Source organism: Meriones unguiculatus, chromosome 17 (genome assembly GCF_030254825.1).
Source record: "Meriones unguiculatus strain TT.TT164.6M chromosome 17, Bangor_MerUng_6.1, whole genome shotgun sequence".
Taxonomy (NCBI): domain Eukaryota; kingdom Metazoa; phylum Chordata; class Mammalia; order Rodentia; family Muridae; genus Meriones; species Meriones unguiculatus.
In genome coordinates this window covers 6566898-6587322 of record NC_083364.1, presented here as the reverse complement: position 1 = coordinate 6587322, position 20425 = coordinate 6566898, and the positions used below count along the sequence as shown (strand labels likewise).

Here is a 20425-nt window from a genome sequence, read left to right as displayed (position 1 = left end):
CTCCCCTCCTGCACACTCAATACACAAGCAAGGAAGCCTGAATGTAGGGGAGACCTGTTAGAAAGAAGGGTTTCACTAGAAGAGAGAGGATGAAAAAATAATGAGATGTGAAATAAATGACTAAAATTAAATACATAGATGTATAAAATTGTTTACGAATAAAAATCCATAAATAGAAGTGGAACAAGAGCCGCACAAAAAACACAAGTCAGCACACATACAAACACAAACACACATGCCACAAACAGACACACACAGACATACACACCACGTACACACACACATACACAAACACATATACACCACACACACACACACACACACACACACACACACACACACACACACACACACCAGAAAGTGTTGTAGAAACACAGACTGGAATTTCCTGGTGTACATATGTACTTTTAAAATGAGCACCTCTGTTTTCCGTCCACACAGTAGACACATGGATGGAGTGGCTTTGCTGAGATACCTAACACTTTGGGGTTCACTGATTGTACAAATTAGTTTGTACCACAGCCATTTTCTTAGAGTTGTTTACCATGTCAGTATATGACAGAGGATTCTCCTTGTTCATGTAAACATTTTGGAAAGTAATCCTCCACAGTGACTACAGTTAAGATAGAATGGCTGACTGGTGATATAAAGTGAATAAATACATTAATTAATTAAACAAGATTGAATGGCTACCTGTTTTTTTTCTTTCTTTCTTTTCTTCTTAGCATTTATCTACGTTCTTTGATGGATCTGGGTGTGAAGAGAGAAGAGTTTCTCACATTTGAGAGTCACTCATAGAAAGAAACCATAAAAGGAGATGCCATGCCTCAAATTTTCCAAGTGCCTTTACCCTATCTTCAGAATTTTTCAGGGCAGATGGGAGGAGTCAAATGGTGTTTTTGTTTGAGCCACTCCTCCAGCTGATGCTGAGAGCACCCTGATGCCCACTGGAAGAGCTACCATCTGTGAAGACCTTCAGCCTCATCCTGTGCTTTCTGTGCCCTATGGGCTGTAAAGGTTGGAACGCTATTTGGTGCAAGCTATGATGAAAATGAAAGCAGCTTCAAACAGGCACTGCCCCAAACCTTTTATTCCTTTGAACAATGGAGTTTTCAGGAGTTGAAGACTCTTAATCTTGGCTTTAGACAAACAAAAATGTGTCTTACAACTGTAGTGACAAAATAAGGACTGCTTTAGGATATTTGGAGCAAATTTAACCTTTGCACTTTTCTTAAATGCTCTGGAAAAACATTTAAAAAGTGCCCTTGTAGCCACCATCGGGGTGTTCAGGTTGTGGACAACTTGAATGGTTGTTACCATTCTCCTCTTAGATGGAAAAAATATGATTACTAACAAGATGGAGACTTTCTGTGCCCAGTCTAACTCCCAAATAATGGCATGGAGACTTACTAGATTTATCGTTAGCTTGGGCAGCAAAGCAGGGTAATGCTCCAGTTATTCTAACCTGGCAATACTGGCCTGGCCTATGTCCTGCCGTGTGGCCTGTTACCTTTTACTCTTAGTTAGTCGTTGCTTGTCTGGCCGGCAACTACCTCATTTGAGACTCTTCCTTCTCTCTGCCGGAAGTTCTTCCTCCCCATCTTGCCTCAGCTGTTCTCCATTCAGCTCTTTATTTAACTTAACCAGAAGATGATGGAGAACAATTTACAAAATACTAACACAGGTGATGATTCATAAGAATCGCAGTACCAAGGCCTCCCTGTAATCAGATCTCTGCTGGTATGGAGGTCAGCATTTGAGGAACGCAAAGGCCACCTTTACACAGTGCTCTCTAATACTGTCCCAACAGAGAGCCCCACCCTCACCTGAGCTGCCGAGTACTCTCACTGGCATTATAGTGAGCGCTCCAAACCTGCCGGGTACACCCACAACTTTGCAGCAGTCCCTTCCTAAGCATCGTTCTCCGTGCCTAACCAGACTTCAGGGAGACATTCAGCTCCTGCCAATGCCCTTGAAATCTCTGGGGACTGGTCCATTGGTATTTGATGTAATTAATTATTCACATCTCCTTTAATTTCCCACAGTATACTTTCGTCACTACAAATAAGTGTCTCTTTTAAATTCAAATTGTGGAGAGATCCCCTGACTTTCAAAAACATGCCCATGAAGCCTTGAGGAGTGTTGTAGTGGTAGAACATATTTTTAGCAGAGTGGAATACTGAATTTAATCCTAAGGCTAAAACTATCCAAACTACATAATTTATATGCTTCACTTTTAATAACGTATTTTTTAAACATCTGGGAAATTCAATACACTTTCGTATGAAGCCCTTTGGCACATAGATTTGATTAATAGATAAGGGCACATAATATTAGACAATAAAAATAAATTTACAACTTTGAACCCTGTGTGGGTGGGTGTGTCTCTAGCACTTTCTCTGATAGCATTAGAACATGAATATCTGTTTGTATTAGAATTCTAGAAGGCTCAGTGTCATAGTGGCTATATTATGTATTGTAGAAATCATTAGAGTAAAACAAAAAAATGTTAACCGTTCAATTTGAATCAGTTAGCTGATTCCCTTTCTAATGGTGCTGGTTACTGGCTGCTGGTTTGGGTGTTTTATGGTACTGGGATGGAGCCTACAGCCTCGTGCATTAGCATGTGCTGTAGCAAACCAGCTCTACTTCCAGCCCTGGGCTTGAACAACGATAAACTCCTAGTATCACTTAATTATCAATTAGTTAGCGAGAGCCTCCTAATTAAGAGAAGCCTCATAGGTGTTTCCGGGGCAATAGTTTGAAGGACAACCTCAGACAAAATCTGGTTGGGAAACTGAGCGGATTGGAGACTCTTGTTTGTTTTAAAATCTCTCTTTATGCTGCACAGGAATCAGAAAATACAAAGATTAGCACTGTTCCCTGAACCACAGGAGAAGAAATGCTGTTACCACATGCAAAGACTCTCGACAGCTGGAGTGTAACTCTGGCATTATCGTATGGTCTCTCTGGGCTTCTTGGGTCATCACGTGGGTATCATTTATTTTCCTAAGTGTAGCCCACAACAAAATTGTAAAGAAGGAAAGCATCCTTCTCTTCTAGCATTGTTCCCTAACTCTAATAATGCACTGCCTAGCTTCCTAGCCAAGTTTCATTTGTTGAACAGGGATGGTTAAAATTCCCTGACATGTCAGCCGCACTTCTAGAGCTGTGGTGGGCTTATACAGCAGAAGAAACCTTTTGAAAGATAGCGCTGTCCTCAAGTAGGCCTCAAGCCTCATTCTGATACTGAGCCAAGGGCACCAACCTTCCACCTTCACAGGCCAGCCTCTGAAGTGATAAGCCACGCATCTGCACCAGCCATCTTCCCCGACGTTAATGAACGTCAGGAAGAGGGGAGGGGAGGAGGAGCCGCAGTCGCGTTGCCCCACTCCGCTCCACTGCTTCCAGGCTGCCCACTTGAAGGCTCTTCTCTACAGCACCACGGGAGACTTCGGAAACCCACCTCTCCCAACTCTACAGGGAGGGGTGTGGTCTGAGTGTCTCAGGCCATGGTATTCTGAGGCATACCCAGTGAGGAGGCTGTAGGAAAGAAATGGTTTCGTACACACTAGACACTAAGGGAATATGAAGAAGCCAGGTGCGTTGGTAAATATCTGTATGCCCAGCACTGTGACGCTGAGACAGGAGGATCAAAACTCTGAGGCCTGCCTGGGAGAAATAGAAAGACGCTGGCTGAAGGGTCAATAGGGAGACAGTTCAGTGACTGAGCATGTGGATGGCAGGTGCCGCACCGGAGGCCCAGTCCCCAGCACTGCAGCGACAATAATGGTGATGATGAATCGCAGGAGCCTGCAAATGCTACCTTCGAACACGTGAGGACTCTTCCACGCTTGCTCATCTGTACACTGAAAAGAGATAGTCCATCTCCTGATAAGCGGACCAGAAAACAAGTTCTGTTTTGCGAGGTCCTGTTAAAAATAATTGCAATTATTTAAATTACACAGAAAAGATTTTAAAGTATTGCTGGCAAAGCACTTCAGTTTTCCTCTGGGAGTTGGGGTTGGGGCGGGCACAGAAAAGCTCCGAAGACAGAAAACAGCAGGTGAGATGCATTCCTGGAACGGAAAGCATGAATGTCCAGCCCCCACCCCCAAAGCCACTCAAGTCTGAATGAACTGCTGGAAAGGAGAACAGGAGTGCTGGGTGATGGGGTGAGGGAGCAGGCTTGCTCCAGCTTCTTCGTGCTCCGGGCCAGTATCTCAATGGGACACTATGGAAGTTTGTAAGACTTTTAGCTAAAAGGGTTTATGATTTATTACATTATGTATTTTATTTATGTATTTCTCTCTCCCTCTCTGTGTAGGCTAGTATGGAAGTCAGAGGACATCTTGTGGGAGTAGGTTTGTTCCTTCTACTTCATGGATTCCTGGGAATGAACTCAGGTTGTCAGGCCTGTCAGCAGAGGCTTTTACCTGCTGAGCCATCTCAATGGCCTTGCACTAAATTTTATAGGTTTTTGCAGTAGAGTATTTCAACTGCCTTTTTTAGAACAAGATTAACAGTTTAAATCCAAATCAATGCCATCAGAATTTTCTTGATTTTTATTTTAAAATGCTTTCGGTGACAGTGTGTGTCCTCCTGTTTAGGAAGGGAAACTGAGTATGTCATGCAGGGCACTTGATTCTGAGAATGTACAACATAAAGATACCTTAATAGTTAGAATGCCTGGATAAATGTAAAATGTCGAAGAGGATGAAACGGTAAACAAAAGCAGTAAATAAACCACTTCTGTATGCTCTTGTGGTTTGGGAATGCAAATTAATTCTTAGAGTAGTACAGACCAACTGCTCCACCAAGAAGCAGAAGAAAAACGCTTTACAGGGACGTGCCCAGCCCAGGTGCCCGAGAGGCGCTCAGGGGTCCTTTTCAGTAACTATGATTAATGATTCTTTTTTACCTCCTGACATACATCACAGAAAGTTCAGTTCACGCAAAACTTCTTGAAATAGCATAATAGAATCCCTAATAAAATTCATACAGTATGCTACCATAACAATAGCCTTAAGACCTTATGTGAGGTCACAAAATCCCTTTTTAAAAAATTCCCAATTTCAGTATCATTTAACAGCTGAAGAGTCGGTCAGTTCTAGTGACATCATTAGCAAATACTTCCAGCAGCAAACTCTTTACATTCACCTGTCTGCCCTCTCTGAAGAATGACAGACAGCTCGTGATGTAAAGAGGATGGCTGCAGAATGGGGAGCTGCCTCAGTGGTTAGAGAACTGGCTGCTCTTGCAGAGGAACCAGGTTCAGCTCCCAGCATCCCCAGGACAGCGCACAACTGTCTGTAGCGCCAGTTCCAGGGTATCTGATGCCTCCTCTGACCTGTGTGGGCACTACATTCTCATGGTGCACACACGCAGACATAGGCTTCCTTCTTTCCCGTTCTCCCCCTCTTTCTCTCTCTCCCCCTGTATATAATTCATTATCTTATATAATGTATTATTTATAGTGAATATATTACCATGTACGTATTAAAATATATTCTACATTTCAAGGATTCTATATATAATATATATTGTACACATATAACTATATATAATATATATTTATATATATTTATTGGATTGGACTTTATGTGGGACTTGTTAGTTATGAAGTAGCACTGTGTAAGTCAGTACTGTTTTTTTGAGCTGTTTTCTAGAAGAGGAAAGCAGAGTGTGGCGTTATCAGGGCACAGAGAACTACACCCCTTCACCTTCCGACCTCTCCGCTTCCGCTGCAGCCACTCCGGAGACTGGTTTAGGGAGGGCTTTGGAGATGCCCCAGTGAACTCTGAGGACTGATGTTTGCTGGGGGTTAGTGGTAGAGTGAAGGGTCTCTGAATAGAGGAGAAGCTATGCAGCGGGCACACTACCTTTGCCCATCTCCCTAGCCCCAGCTCAGACAGCCAGGAGCACCAGGCAGCACCTGGCTCATTTCCTGGGCACCCACTTTTACCCACAGTATGAGCTTCCTTCAGAGCACATGATCTTCCTAGGCGTTGATTTGAGAAATAAATAAAGTGTAACGCAACATGTATTTAATCTGTCATGAAGTCAACACGCAGATAACAGTGTTTGCTTTTAATTCAGATAACACACACAGTCTTCCAAGTGGAGAAAAACGGATCTCTTTCTTTCTAGACACAGGTATTTGTAAAGCAAGACTCTGCTTTCTGTTTGCAACTGCATTTGTGTGTGCCTGCGTGTGAGGACAAAGAGTGACCAAAGTCTGCTCTCATGCCACAAGGAGGGGGAGGCCCAGCTAGGTCACGGGGCATTTCCTTTTGGCAACACTAGCTGGGACTTTTGCACTTTTCTTTCTCCATTGCCTTATCTTTTCCCCCTTTTCACAGTTCACAGGTACACAAACCGTGTCATTCATTATGATGATAAGGCAAGGACTGAGCAAATCAGCTTCATGCTTGTCCTTGGATGTTAAAACCGACAACCTAGCACCTCTATTACTCCTTATCTCCGAGTCATTGGCCTTGCCAGAACTCAAGATAAGAAAGTCTCTCACTTGCCAGGGGTGTGCATGAGAGAGGGGGATGGAGAGAGAGAGAGCAAGTGAGCTAGTGTGTAGTGGGCTTGCCAACCAAATCACACATTTGCCAGAAGCAAAAGGGAAAAATAAAAACAAAACAAAACAAAAAACCTCAACCTAAAAGAACCATGGATCTTGGGACACCTTAACCACAAAATGGGCGGTGGAAGGCATTTGGAAAACTGTCAGGACTTACAATTCACCAGAGAAAAGTTATAAATGAGAAACTGGTGTGATTGAGGCATTCTTTGCAAGGAAGGCGATTTTCATTTTCAGCTGCTCGGGGACACTGTGGCTCTCAGGAGAAAGAAGTAACCCAACACATCACCTCATTTTCATTGAAATGTTAAGTGACTCCCAGTCAAAATGAATACGACTACCTCATAATAAATCGATCCTTGATGAGACACAACAACTCAAGCAGCCATCAGTGCTGTGTGTATACATAAAAGAATATTAGCCTGACAGGAACAGCAAGCAGTTTGCTAAGCCTGTTTCAGGAGTAAATCTTGGGAAGTTGACATAATTCTTAGTTCATTTTTGGGCCCCTTGAACATAATCCCAAACACTTGATCATTTATGAAGAACAAAGGGTATGTTTCTTACAGTGATTGAGGCTGGAACATGCAAGGTCAAGGTACTTACACCTGGGCGGACTTTCTACTGAATTAGCCCAAAGCAGAGAGAAAAGAGCAAAGGCATGGGAGAGACAGAGAGGGGAAAGGGGCGGGGTGCAAACTCAACTTCACAACAAACCTCTGTAGAGTAGCAAACACACTCCCACTGTGATGGCAGCACTGACCAGGCCCTCTAGAAAAGCAGAGCCAAGACTCTGTGACATAAGCACTCTTTGGGGTTCCCTCTCAACCTTGGCATGTCGGTGATAAATGTTCCAAGCGTACACACTGGCAAACATATCATGGTGCTTTTCTTTCTCTTTTGAGGACTTCTCTTTTCAGTTTGATTTCCTACAGAACACAAAGGAATCCACACAGAGCTGTGGGGAACTATCGTGCAAGTTTGGTGTCTTTAAAAACTCAGTTATGTTACCTAATCAAGTTTTTGTTTTACTTCCAAGTGTAGGATGCAGGGCTGCTTCAGATTGGCCACAGCAGCAGACTATTTGCCTCATGCGGGCTCTGAGAGGGCATGATCTTTGCCAGCTGCAGTTTAATTCTGTAGACTCTGGAGAGGGAATAAGAGCCAGGAAAGAGACAAGAGGCTCTGAGAAAGAAGGGTGCTGCTGTTTCTCCCCTGCTGCTCCTGTTGATGCAGTTTGATGGGAAGAAGTTGGAGATATCCTGAAATGAAAATTGAACTTGCCCCAAGGAACCCAATGACCTTAGCCAGCAGGAAGTAGCCAAAGAGAACTATGCCCTCTCTTCTCACTAACCTTCTTTTTCTCCTACCTGATGTTGGAGTGTTAGAAGGGATTGTGGTGAGGGAGGCAGAGCAATAAGAAACCCAAATAAAATAGATTAAAATAAAGATGTTAACAGGGAACCTTACATCTTATTTTGGTCCTTGTCACCCTAGATAGATATTTATCCAATAGAACTTCTCTCTGGCCTTTGCTTAACTGAAGGTACTGGAGAGTTTGTAGAAATGACTTGCTTTGCATTTCTACGTAGGATAGCCACACTTTCTACTGACTGTATGGCTAAAGGACATACTGAGATGGACAATACTCCAAATCCTTTCCATGCCAAGTCCTCTACTGTCTGTGGTCATGTGACTTTCAGTTCAAGAGTAAGCCACACCTATAAAGCAGCCTTCTCAGGTGTTCGTGCCGCTGCCGGGTTCTCACTGACAAGCACAACAGGACCTATTATAGGCCTGTGAAGCAATCCGTGTGAGACTTTTCCTAGAGAGCCAGAATGGCCCACCCAATCACAGGTAGAGCGTGTCCATCTTGAAGGCTCTGGCTATGTGACTGAATTCAGGACGTTCTGGCTGCAGCAGGTTCCTGATAAAAGGATGAGCACTGCTTTTCCCTCATCCTCCCCCACCGCCCCCTTGCGTTCTTGGGCCACAGAATGGTGCAACAGGAAGGGTCTTCACTAGCTGTGCACGCCTAGTCTTGCCAGCCTTACTTGCTGTCAGTTTCCCGCACCAAGCGTTCTGTTACAGGAGCATGAAATGGACTAAGAGCCCCCTTCCCTCTTTTACAATTGTACTTTTCTAATCTAATTTGATAACATTGCTTTAGTTGTTACCTTTTAAGGATCTTACACATGCTGTCATAAAAATAAGTGTTTCTTCCTGATAGTTAACCAGATAAATATCTGCTTTAATGTTTAATTTAATTGTGTAATTACAAATATAAACCAGCCTGGACCTACTGAGGATTAGGCAGTAACTCTCTGGAACACATACATTCAAAGTAGCACAAGAGGGAGGGGCTGGTGGTCTCCGGAGGAGTCAGAGGCCACACTCGTAGGTATTACAGAAAGGACAGAGTGTGACAGTGACTTATCCGAAAAGCTGATGGAGAGAAGCCTGATTAAAGAAGGCTTTTATTGTATTCACAGCTAGCTGATTACGAAACTCACCCCAGTGAATGCAATAGAGTACGCGGAGATGGGGTGGGGTGAGGTAAACAGGGCTTAGGGGAGCCTGCTCAGGAGAGAACTGGGGTGCCAGATAGGAAGGAGGTGCCTGATCTCAGCGGGAGCAGATGTGTGCTGAGTATGCGTGCTGTCTGAGGAGATGGAGAAAAGCCCATAGCCTGACTGCTGAATCACAGCTCAAAACTGAAGCCCCACAGTCATAACTATTTCTTGTCTGTGCTGCAGGCAGATGGAAAGGGAAGGGGCTATCTTAACCAGCATCTCCAAGGTCCAGTGCTTACACAGGTGACCTGCTACTGTGGAAATCAATGGGCATGGGTGAAAGTCTCACTCCCACGAGCCCTCTCATTCTGCATCATTCCGCTTCAACAGCTCCAGCTACACGCATGTGTGGGCACATAGCATGCCGCAAGCAGCCTATGGAAATGGAGCCCTAAAATTAGTTTATGCCACCCTACAAAATATTGCGTAAGTCTTCAGGGCCTATTTTCCGGGGGGGGGGGGGGCAGCAGAGCATCTCCGAGGTCTCAGTTATTTCCAACACCTTGCTGCCCATACCTGCAGAGTACGCCCAGATCGACTTCACTGGGAGGCTTGGAGTTAGAACATACCCCACAGACAGCCAAGCATGTCTACGTCTGATAGCCTCTTAGATCGAGGCACGTGCGATTTTGTTTGTTCATTTTTAAGGTCTTAGTATATATTTCTGACTGTTTTTATTACTCTTCACTGTTGCTTGGAATCTGTTTGCCAACTTGCGTTTAATAAAACATCACTTCCCACTAACTCCATCCATTCTAAACCAAGCTACCATATTTCAAAAGCCTGTCATCTGTCCATCCCTTCCCCATCCATCCATCCATCCACCCATCCATCCATCCTTCCATCCCCCATCCATCCATCCATCCCTCCCCCATCCATCCATCCATCCCTCCATCCATCTCCCATACATTCCTCCCCCATCCATCCATCCCTCCATCCATCTCCCATACATTCCTCCCCCATCCATCCATCCACCCATCCATCCACCCATCCCTCCCCCATTTATCCCTCCATCCATCCACCCATCCCTCCATCCATCCATCCATCCATCCACCCACCCATCCATCCCTCCCTCCCACCATCCATCCCTCCCTCCCTCCCTCCATCCATCCATCCACCCTTCCATCCATCCATCCGAGACAGGGGTCTCACTGTGTTGTCCTGGCTGCCTCTATCTTCCAGTGCTGGGCTGCCAGGGAAACATATACGTCATATACACATACATATAATTTATGGACATGAAAGACCCCACTGGAACCAATATTAAAACTGCTTTCATCAAGGCACTGTTTCATCCGCGAAGAGTGAAATAATCGACACAGTTCTCTTGCTTGGAATCAAAAGGCCTCCGAAAACCAAAAGTACTTCAACTGTAATCCCTGAAGTTTTCGCCGAGCAGCTCCAGCTTTGAGCAGCGGCCGGCTCAGTCCTTGGCTGGCTCGCTCTCGCCTTGATCTATAGTTCCCAGGACATAGCGGAGACTTCTGGCTGCAGACGCTGGAAAATGTAACTCGGAATTTCCTACAATCTCAGCTCCACTTTCTCCCAGGCGCCGGCCCCCGGGTTGGAGCCTTGTTATTGTCACGTGGCCGAGGGTGCCAGGCGGGCCAATGGGCGCGCGCCCGCCTCCGCGCCCCGCCTCGCCGCTCGGCCGCGCCTGGACTTCGCGCCCCGCCGGCCGCCGCAGGCGGAAAAGTTTCTCCGCGGGCGATCGAGCTCTTGGACGCCGCTCGGGCTGCCCGCCGCCGCCACTGGCCGTCCTCCGCTGCCGGCTCTCCCGCTGCGCGCGGGCATGCGAGGCCTTCGGCGCCGGGACTGAGAGGCGAGGAGCGCGCGGCCGCGATCGGCGTGTCCAGCCTCGCCTGGGAGTCGGTGCTCGTCCAGGCTCGTCGCGGGGCGCGAGGCTGCGGAGCTCCAGGCCGAGCCGGAGGCGGCGGGGCGCGCGGCGATGGGTGCTCCCGGGCTCCCAGCGGCGGCGGCGGCGCTGGGGCTGCTGCTGTGCGCGGGGCTGGGGCGCGCGGGCCCAGCGGGGCGCGGAGGCCACCGGGCGCCCGCGCTGCTCTCGGGCGATGCTGTTCGGCGCCCGTGCCCAGCCGCCTGCCACTGCCTCGGGGACCTGCTGGACTGCAGCCGCCGCCGGCTGGTTCGCCTTCCCGATCCTCTCCCGGCCTGGGTCGCACGGCTGTGAGTATCGGTATCATTCCCGTGGAGTGGAGGGGACCGGCCCGCCAGGGGTGCGGACGCGAGGAGTCCTCCAAGCCTCGGGTCTCGGGCGCAGTGTGCAGCGCTTAGGCCGCTAGTGGACCCCGCGGGGTACTCAGCCTCCGTCTGCATCCGCTCAGGTGGGCTCTTGGCTGGCCGCTCTGAACTTTGGCGGTTTTGAGTTTATGTAGGAAAGTGGCCCAGCCGTAGCTGCTCAGAGGTTAAGGTCCCTGCGGGTGCCCAGTCACTGCATGCGCGCTTCTGACTTGGAACCCCTTGCTGTGGTGCAGACTTTTCTTCTTCCTCTCCGCCTCCTGTGCTTAATTTCACATTAGCAATCCATCAGCCTCCCTCCCAGGCCACTTTGTACTGCGTCTCGGTTCCGGTGAGAAGTTGGGTGCGAAGGCTGATCTGGATAGTCAGAGGGTTTTCAGAGCGGGATCTTTTGCAGTGGCACTCGGGAGGTTTAGGGCAAGCGCTGAGTACTGTTTTGGCGAATTTTAGCTGGAAAGCCTGAAAACCCAAAGTCACTTCCAACTGTGTGGAAGAACACGGAAGAAAATATAATTTACTTGGAAATACGAATCCTTACAAATGTCAGCTCTCCTTATTCTCTCCCAACCTCTAATTTTGTTAAAATTGGAGGGGGTGTTTAAGCCATAAGCAAAAGTTGTGTTTAAAAAAAAAATAGTTGTCCCGTTTAAGAGAACTCAAAGTGCACTTCATACTTAAGATTCTTAAATTTAGGCCTAGCAGAAATTCTCAGCTCTTAAACAATCGTAGGTCCTGAAAACAGTGGCCGAAGCTTCGATCAGGCGGCTGAAGAAGTCGTGTTTTTGAACCAGTGTCCTAACCTAAGTTCTTCCGTCAGTTTATAAACTGTTGACCACCAAACAACACGCTCGTTTTGAAAAGCAGTTTAATAAGGAAATAGAATTAACGAGAATTGGATTGATATTTAATGGCTGATTATGGGATGCCTGATGTAGCAGCTTTTATTACTCGTGAAGGGGGAGATAAAGACTTGAGCCTAAAGCAAGACTTTCAATTAGTTGTGGCTAATTCCATTCAATTGCCTCTTGGAGGAGTGGGGGGTCGTCCTGCTGCATTCATGAAGGCAGAATGGCTCCATTGACAACATATGGAATGGAACATGCGAATGCCTGGAGGTGAACACCCACGGATAACAGGAGAGAGAGAACTAGGATTGTGTTTCTCTGGAGTGCCTTTAAATGCCTACCAACCCTAACTCTATCCTTTCCGGCAGTTTCTCAGGGACAGGGGCCCCGCGGAATGCTGTCAGCACACAGCACTGTGTTTCGGGACTTTAGATGCATTTCAGAAAACTGTGTGGACCTTGATTGGAAGTTGAGTTGAATCAAGGGGAGGGGGGGACTCAATACCTATTTAAACATTCTTAAAGGGAGCTGACCTAATTAGGATTTTGTTTTTCAGATAATTTGGTGGCACACTAAAAACAAATTACAGTTTATTTGGTTAGCACAGTCTTTAATTACATTTCCGCCGGTAGTAAATTGTCTCAATACAAGTCTCCGTTCCTTAAATGTATGTGAAAATCCATCCCACTTGTATAAATAAGCTCCAGGTCTGTTGTCAGAAGCTCTGCTGTGCTAGCTCCTCAAACAGCCTCCCCATTCTTGTACTTTTGTGACTTCTGACCATCCCCTTCTTTAGGTGTCGCCTAACCATGTGGTCTTAACGTCTTTATTGTCAGTGTTTCCTTTGTTTGTTCTTTAAGCTCTAGAGGTCTGTTCTCCACCTCAGAGAAGAGCAAAAGGCAACGTGCAATCGAGTTGCCCCCCCCCCCCCCCGTTATCTGATATATTGCTATAGGAGGTGTGTGTTGCTGCTAGTTAACCTGACATAATTACAAAAGCTCTGAAGTAGATTCCAGGCCAGGGGGCGAGTAGAAAGTATGTGTTGCTCACTACAGCAGTCCTTTCCTTGGGTTACTAAAATAGCTAAAGTTTGTCTTTGGGATAGTTTAGAGAAAGTTCAGGAAATTATGCTGTGTGTCTTTTGCTTCCTTTGTTGAATTTGCAAGTTAGGAATGTGTGTGTGTGTGTGTGGGGGGGGTATATGTGTGTGTGTGTTTCCCAATTTACCCCAGTTGTTCTTTATTGCCTTAGGAGAGCCTTATGTGGAAAGCTGAATAGTTGGGGCCAAACAATAATAACGCTCTGCTGCCTTCCGCTTTCAGAAGGAACCTGCAGTTCTTTAATGAAAGTGGCTGTTAGAGAAGTAACTGCTGGAGCCTGACTCAGGAGAGCTTTGTGTGTGCCTCTCCAGAGCTCTCTGCGAACTTGGTGTGTGCCTCTCCAGAGCTCTCTGAGAGCTTTGTGTGTGCCTCTCCAGAGCTCTCTGCGAACTTGGTGTGTGCCTCTCCAGAGCTCTCTGAGAGCTTTGTGTGTGCCTCTCCAGAGCTCTCTGAGAACTTGGTGTGTGCCTCTCCAGAGCTCTCTGAGAACTTGGTGTGTGCCTCTCCAGAGCTCTCTGAGAACTTGGTGTGTGCCTCTCCAGAGCTCTCTGAGAGCTTTGTGTGTGCCTCTCCAGAGCTCTCTGAGAACTTGGTGTGTGCCTCTCCAGAGCTCTGACGCTAGAGACGGGGGCTTGTGAAAATAGGTTATTTAGCCAAAGGCGGGAAATTGCTTGATTGCCAGCAGGAACCTCGAGTGTTATTATTTTTTAGCTGGAATTTCAGATGATTTATCTTATCACATAGAAAAGTTTGAGCTCTTCATAGGGCTGAGGTGAAAGTCCAAAAGGTGGTGTGACTTCTTTGGTGTCGGCCTGTTATGAATCTTCTGGAACCCAACAGTTGGGGGTGGGAAGGGAATAATAGTCCTGTGGAATACGGTTTCCACAGCTGTTTCTCTATATTTTCCAGACCCAAACTCAAGCATAGCAGGCTGATTTACGAGTCGCTTTGGATCAGTGTTTTGAAATTGCTACAGCCTGCCTTTTTTGTTTTTTCGGTTTCCAGATTTCTGCTGAGTTAGCAGCTTGGCAGGCCCCTGTGGGATTGATTAAGAAGCTTTGCTGTATTTGTATTTTCAAATTTGAGATGGAAGTCAGATTTCCAAATGCTTAAAAAGAAGAAAACAATAGCTAGAACCAAATGTTGCAAAAATCAATAATTTTAGCATATGCTCATTGGCTTGATAAAATGCAGAGTGACCCTACCATATACAGGGGGGCAAAAGCCACACCTTCGCCCAGTGGCTTCTGGAGAGTTAGCACCTCACCAACTTTCCCATATGTTGACCTTATCATAGCAAGTCTTTAAAAAAAAAAAGTTTCCTGGGAAGGTGCTTTTTCATGGAACTTCAGATAATGATGAATCTACCCTCCTTATTGAACGGTTTCTGTCCAAGGTTCAAGACAACACAGGCATTGTATCTCCCAAATCTCTCTTTAGCGCTCCAACCATAAAAACAGTATAGGAGAGATGCAGGAAAATATGGCATCCTCTAAAAGGAAGGCAATTATTTCTGAAATGTATATTACTTTAAATCTAAATTTAGGTAAATTAAAAGTTCCATGGCTTTAAGTATTTAGCAGTAAAAGTCACTTAAGTGCTTTTTTTCCCTCCCACATATAGTGTGGCTTTAATAGTGTACAGAGCTCAGGATGGAAGCATTTGCACTAAGATCTGTATGGCTGCCAGCGCCTGCTGGAGGACATGAAACCAGTGTGCCTAGAACATGCACTGGGCTGAAGGCTGGTTCCCTTTTGTTGGGGGGAATCTCATCCCATTACTCATTGGAAAACTTTGAGCACTCAAATCTCATTTCTCCCAGGATCTCTGTGAAATAAACCTTCCAGGGAACAGAGAGCAGGTCTTAGCTTTTCTTTTCTTTCTTTTAATTTAAAAGAAAATCAGCTGTATTAAATGTAAATAGCAGATTGGTCCCCCTGTGCTTTCAAACACAGGAAACAATGGCTGGGGGGGGGGGCTCAGCATTCTTGAGTTAAGTAGGTCCAAATGACTCTTCTGTAGAGTGAGGCTAAAGTCCCAGGTGGAGGACTCTTTGCTCCCTGTGTTTTAAACCATGCGGGCAGTCTGCGTCTGTCTGGGGTGCTAAAGCACACAGGTTTTGTTTGACTGCTAACGTGAGTCGTTGGGCTCATGGCTTCCTTGATGAACTCCAGATGGACTTGGGCTGGCCTGTGAGGGAAAGTGTCTGGCTCCAGTCAGCGTGGTGAGCGTGCACAGCAGTGGTTGTAATTGCAGGATTTTTATAGTTTCAAACTGAGCCAATTTTTTTTTCCTCCTTCATGTTATAACTCCACCAGAACAAATCTACTCATGTCTGTTACTGTCTGGTAGGTCTTTAAGCAAACGGAGCTTGAATAAAATCTTTGCAAGTTGTTTTTTGTTGTTTTTTTTTTTTTGTTGTTGTTGTTGTTTTTTAACTTTGTTTTAAGGTGAAATACATCAATCAGGGCTTACTCTCAAAACAAGAAGTTTGGAGAATGACAGAATCTTTAATTTTGAATTGTCAACTAAACAAGAAGTAACACTTTCTCTGGGTCTGTGAGTTCGGTTTTTCTGTTGCTTGTGGGAGCACATTCTCGTGTATGTAACGTGACTCATGCTTGTCAGCAGCTAACTTCAGTTTTCTAAAACCTTGGTTCTTTAAAAAGCTTCGTTTTAAACACTGAAGAATTAGCTTAGGACCAGCTTGCCTCTTGCAGAGGGGAGCTTCCAGCCACAGGCTTGATCCTGCCTTCCAGAGGCTGTTTCGCCCATTTCATCCTCATTATAGTACTTTGGCTGCCTGTAGACAGGATGTCTAAACGTTTGTTGTCCCTCGTTTAAAATCTTGATGCAGGGTAGACCTAGACTGTCCCAGCCCAGAACACTGATCCACCTGACTTTTGACTGAGCCTTTTGGTTAAAAGCGCATTCCTTTCAGCCACTAAGATCTGTTCACCGGCTGTTTGTGGCATTTGACCTGCATTTTTAGGTGCTCAGTGGTATATCCTTTTGAGCATTCAGGGATGTGGGTGTGCCTGAGCACACCCACACAGGAATCCAGCCCCTTAACACAGAGAGGCAAACACACACCCACGGATGGCAACCTGCTCTCTCTGACTGCAGTAAAGACATTGGGACTTAATTCTGTGATAATAAACTATTTCTTCCCAGTACGTGTTTCAGTAACCCGCCTAATTAGACACTTTTCATAGTCTGTGATGTCATTGTGTGAAGCTGGGAGTGGGGAGATGAGAGGCTGAAGCAAACTACAGTTCACAAAGATCTGTTCACCGTGTGCCAAAATGTCTCTCTTAAAATGCTTGTGGGCTTCAAGTATTTCAGTCTGCCAGTCTCTTAAACTAACTTTGTCCTCAAAGTTTGTCGTTTCGAGTTTGGCATTTGGTTGCCATTTAATTTGTGGACAGAATGGTCCAATTATTTCTCTGCTTGTCACTGGTGTTAAGAGAGAGAATTCAAAACCTCTGCCTAGTTGGTCATTAAGTGATATTAGTGACATTTAAGAAACTACTTGAAATATTACTTTTGTTTTCTTACAGGGACCTGAGTCACAACAGATTATCTTTTATCCAGACAAGTTCCCTGGACCACCTTCAAAGCCTTCGAGAAGTGTGAGTTCTACTTATTTTCTTTTTGAGGGTTGCATAAAATATTTCTCCCTTGGTGCTGGGCATGGTGGTACATGCCTGTAATCCCAGAACCCTGGAAGGCAGAGTCAGGTGGATCTCTGTGAGTTTGAGGCCAGCCTGATCTACAATGTGAGTTCAGGATAGCCAAGACTACACAGAGAAACCCTGTCTTGGAAAAAAAAAAAAGAACTTCCTTGGAACTTTTAACTGGGTGATGCCTTTGAATTTCCAATGGCCTAATTAGCCTCTCCTGTTCTTTTGGCTTCACAGGAAGCTGAACAACAATGAACTGGAGAGCATTCCAAACCTGGGACCAGTCTCTGGGAAGGTTACACAGCTCTCCCTGTAAGTTAACGTCAGCACCATTCCCATGCATGTTCTGTAAGAGCAGCACGTGTCGTCTACAGGGCTTCTTAGAGTTGCAACCCATTGGGTGGCCACGTCAGATATCTATGTCATAATTTGTAACACTAGCAAAATTACAGTTGTGAAGTATCAGCATAATAATTTTCCCTTTGAGGGGAAGTCAGCACAACATGAGGAACTGTACTGAAGCGTCACAGCATTAGGACTGTTCCCAAGGTATAATAAAGAAGGCCAAGAGGCCTAATGTAAAGATAGATTAACTTGTTTCCACTTACAATTCTCAAGTATGTATGTATGTATGTATGCATGATGGCATGCGTGTATGTATTTTGGTGTGGGGATGGAACCCAGCTCTTGTTTGCTAGACAATCCATTAAACTACATCCCCCTCAAACATCCTATGTTCCAGCAGGTTTAACAAACACACTCTACACCCTACTGCTTTTGCTACCGTGGTCTCTGGGATTCAAAGAAGATACTTTAAACTTTGATTATAATCTGTTGGCTAGAACTTAAATTCTGGCATTGCTAGTGGTTGGTATAGGAACTGCTATGGTGCATTATGATCGTGTTTGTACAGAATGATCAGACTTACTGTGTGAGAATGGGAGTTGGCCATATGCCATGGAGGCATCATCCTTTTTTTAGGCTATGTGTATATGTGGATTTGTACACATGTGAGTACAGGTGCCCTTAGAGTCCAAAAGAGAGCACTAGATCCCCTGGCTCTGTTATCAGCTGCTGGAGGTAGGTGTTGGGAATTGAATGAGGGTCCAATCAAAAGCAGAATCTGCTCTTAACACAAGCCATCTCACATTAGCTCTTAAGTATGGCTCCGGGTATGGGGTCAGGGTTAGAAACTCCAACTGAAAATGACAACTTAGGCAGTTAAATCAGTAAGTGAAGTCAAAATGTTAGTTTGCAAAGTTTTCAGATACAATTAAAATCATGTCAGTTTTTTTTCTGTATTTTCAGTGTGTTTAAAGAATGCTTATATTGATGTATTTGAGACCAACTTTGGGGCCATCTTGTTCTTGCAATATTTAAAAGTAGCATTTCATATGTTCCAGCAGGTTTAATTTCTAAAATTAAGCCATTCCCATTTTGATCTGAGCAATTAAATATTTTACTTGTCTCTAAAGCTAAAACATATTCATTAAACAGCTTGATAAAACCCACCATTGTTCCTTTTTTTTCTAGTAAGGGTGTGGGGAGGGTTGAAGTTATATAGTAAATTTCAGGCAAGCTGGTCAATTAATTAAAGTGATCACTCTCCAATTGCTTACATCTGGTGATTTATAGCGGTTTGTTTTTACTGAAGGCCCAGGTCAGCCAAGTCACCCTGCAGCCGCCCTGTCTGCTTTCTTCTGTTTGAATAAGAGCTAAGTGGCATTTGATACTGTGGTTTCTCCACAGATCAGAACCAGAGACGAATGAAAGAAAAGGCTCTTGGTATTTATCAAATAAACACTGAATTAAAAAAAATGAAAGTTTTCATATTAGTATTAATACCTATTTTCTTCGTGTTTTATTGGCATCTGAGCGGAAGGTGTCTTTGTAGCATTGCGAGTTATTTTTGACTGACCAAGACAGCTCTTCAAAATTTCTCTTTACCCTGGCGTCTTTGTGCTCTGTTTTGGCAGATTCTATCAACATGCTTAAGAGCCCAGCACAGTGGCGGCTGAGGGTCTGCAGGGTGGATTTTGCTCTGGGTACAGTGGCTCATACTCTGCAGTGTGGCATGGCAGAGCGTCGAAAGCCTAAGAGCAGGCAAGGAAGTTATGAAATTCTCTTAAACAGCAACGATCACACCTCTGAATGCTGCCACTTGTAGCTGGAAAGCTAAAGGCTGGAACGATGCAGGGAAAGTTATGAATTTACCACGTGCTGTTTCTGTATGTGTTTGGCTTTAGTGAATCTGTGTGTCAAATTAGCCTCAATAATCTTACCTCCTTTCCCTTTCATCTGTCCCAGGACATCTGGGCAGTCACTCTTTTGTTCCTCTCACGTAATGAGAGGCCCAATTATTGCTGAGCTTAGGAGGCCTCTGTGGGTGGTGATTTATGTGAGGAGCTGCTAGGCAGTATGGAGGGTGAAAACTAGTTTTTATGCCCATGAGAAGTCTTGAGAATTTTACCTCTCTGGTGGTTTCTTTTCTACAAAGTTTTTATTTTCTCCTGAGGGCACTTCTGAATATTGGAAGATATAGTTATTTCTAAAGCATCAGTATCTTCTGTATCAGAGTGTGTAGAAAGAACATTTTCCTTTATAGAGAGGCCCTTCAAAGTAATCTCAGCTAAATATCATTGCTTTTAACCACATTTCTGAAATTGCATAAAAACAAAACAAACAGGAGGTGACCCAGTTTTGATACTTCTTTAACACGGTGTTTTAATTGCATTTTTCAAAGTAATTTCTAAAACTGTGACCTTTATTACCAGGGCTTTTTGCTTTTGTTATTAGAAATCATTTGGAATAAAACATTTTTTTCTGGGCTATTTATAGGCTCTAAAACAAACAAAAAAAATTAGTTGGAGTCTTGTTAGGGCATATCTAAAGATCTCACGTATTTATATGAGATCATATTTGTGATTATATAATGTATATACACAGATATATTTCTACTGTGTATATTGTATATTGTGAGAACACAGATTTGTACCCCAGCTTCATGCTGTTCTTCTCTGTACTGCTGGACCCTCCCATGTGGAGTAGCTGGCTTCAGCGATGACTGCCTGGTCAGATGTCTGCCTCTGCCTGCAGTTGTCACAGACTAGAGCTAACACTGGCTCACATGGCATCCCATGTCCAAAGACGAACGCAGACAGACTCTTCTGAAGCCTGGTAAAACAGGAGTGACCTGGAATGCTGGCTGGAGAGCCACTGCTCGTCTGCTTAACAAAGCTTATCTCTGACACAATAACAGATCTTTTAGGATTTGAAAGACCAGCCGGGCATCTTGGAGCACACCTTTAATCCCAGCACTTGGGGAGGCAGGGGCAGGTGGATCTCCATTCTCTATGAGTTCAAGGCCAGCCTGGTC

The 20425-nt window shown here is 45.0% G+C and overlaps 1 protein-coding gene across 1 annotated transcript in view; it reads left to right on the top strand.

Moving 5' to 3' along the window:
* Nucleotides 1-10845: 10845 nt before the first annotated feature.
* Nucleotides 10846-20425, top strand: part of Lrig3 (leucine rich repeats and immunoglobulin like domains 3) — a 46977-nt gene continuing 37397 nt past the window's right edge. Inside the window, exons 1-3 of the mRNA XM_021657866.2 lie at nucleotides 10846-11349; nucleotides 16927-16998; nucleotides 17287-17361. Coding sequence (XP_021513541.1) covers nucleotides 11114-11349; nucleotides 16927-16998; nucleotides 17287-17361 — 383 coding nt within the window. The 5' untranslated portion in view covers nucleotides 10846-11113. The remainder of the gene's footprint in view (nucleotides 11350-16926; nucleotides 16999-17286; nucleotides 17362-20425) is intronic.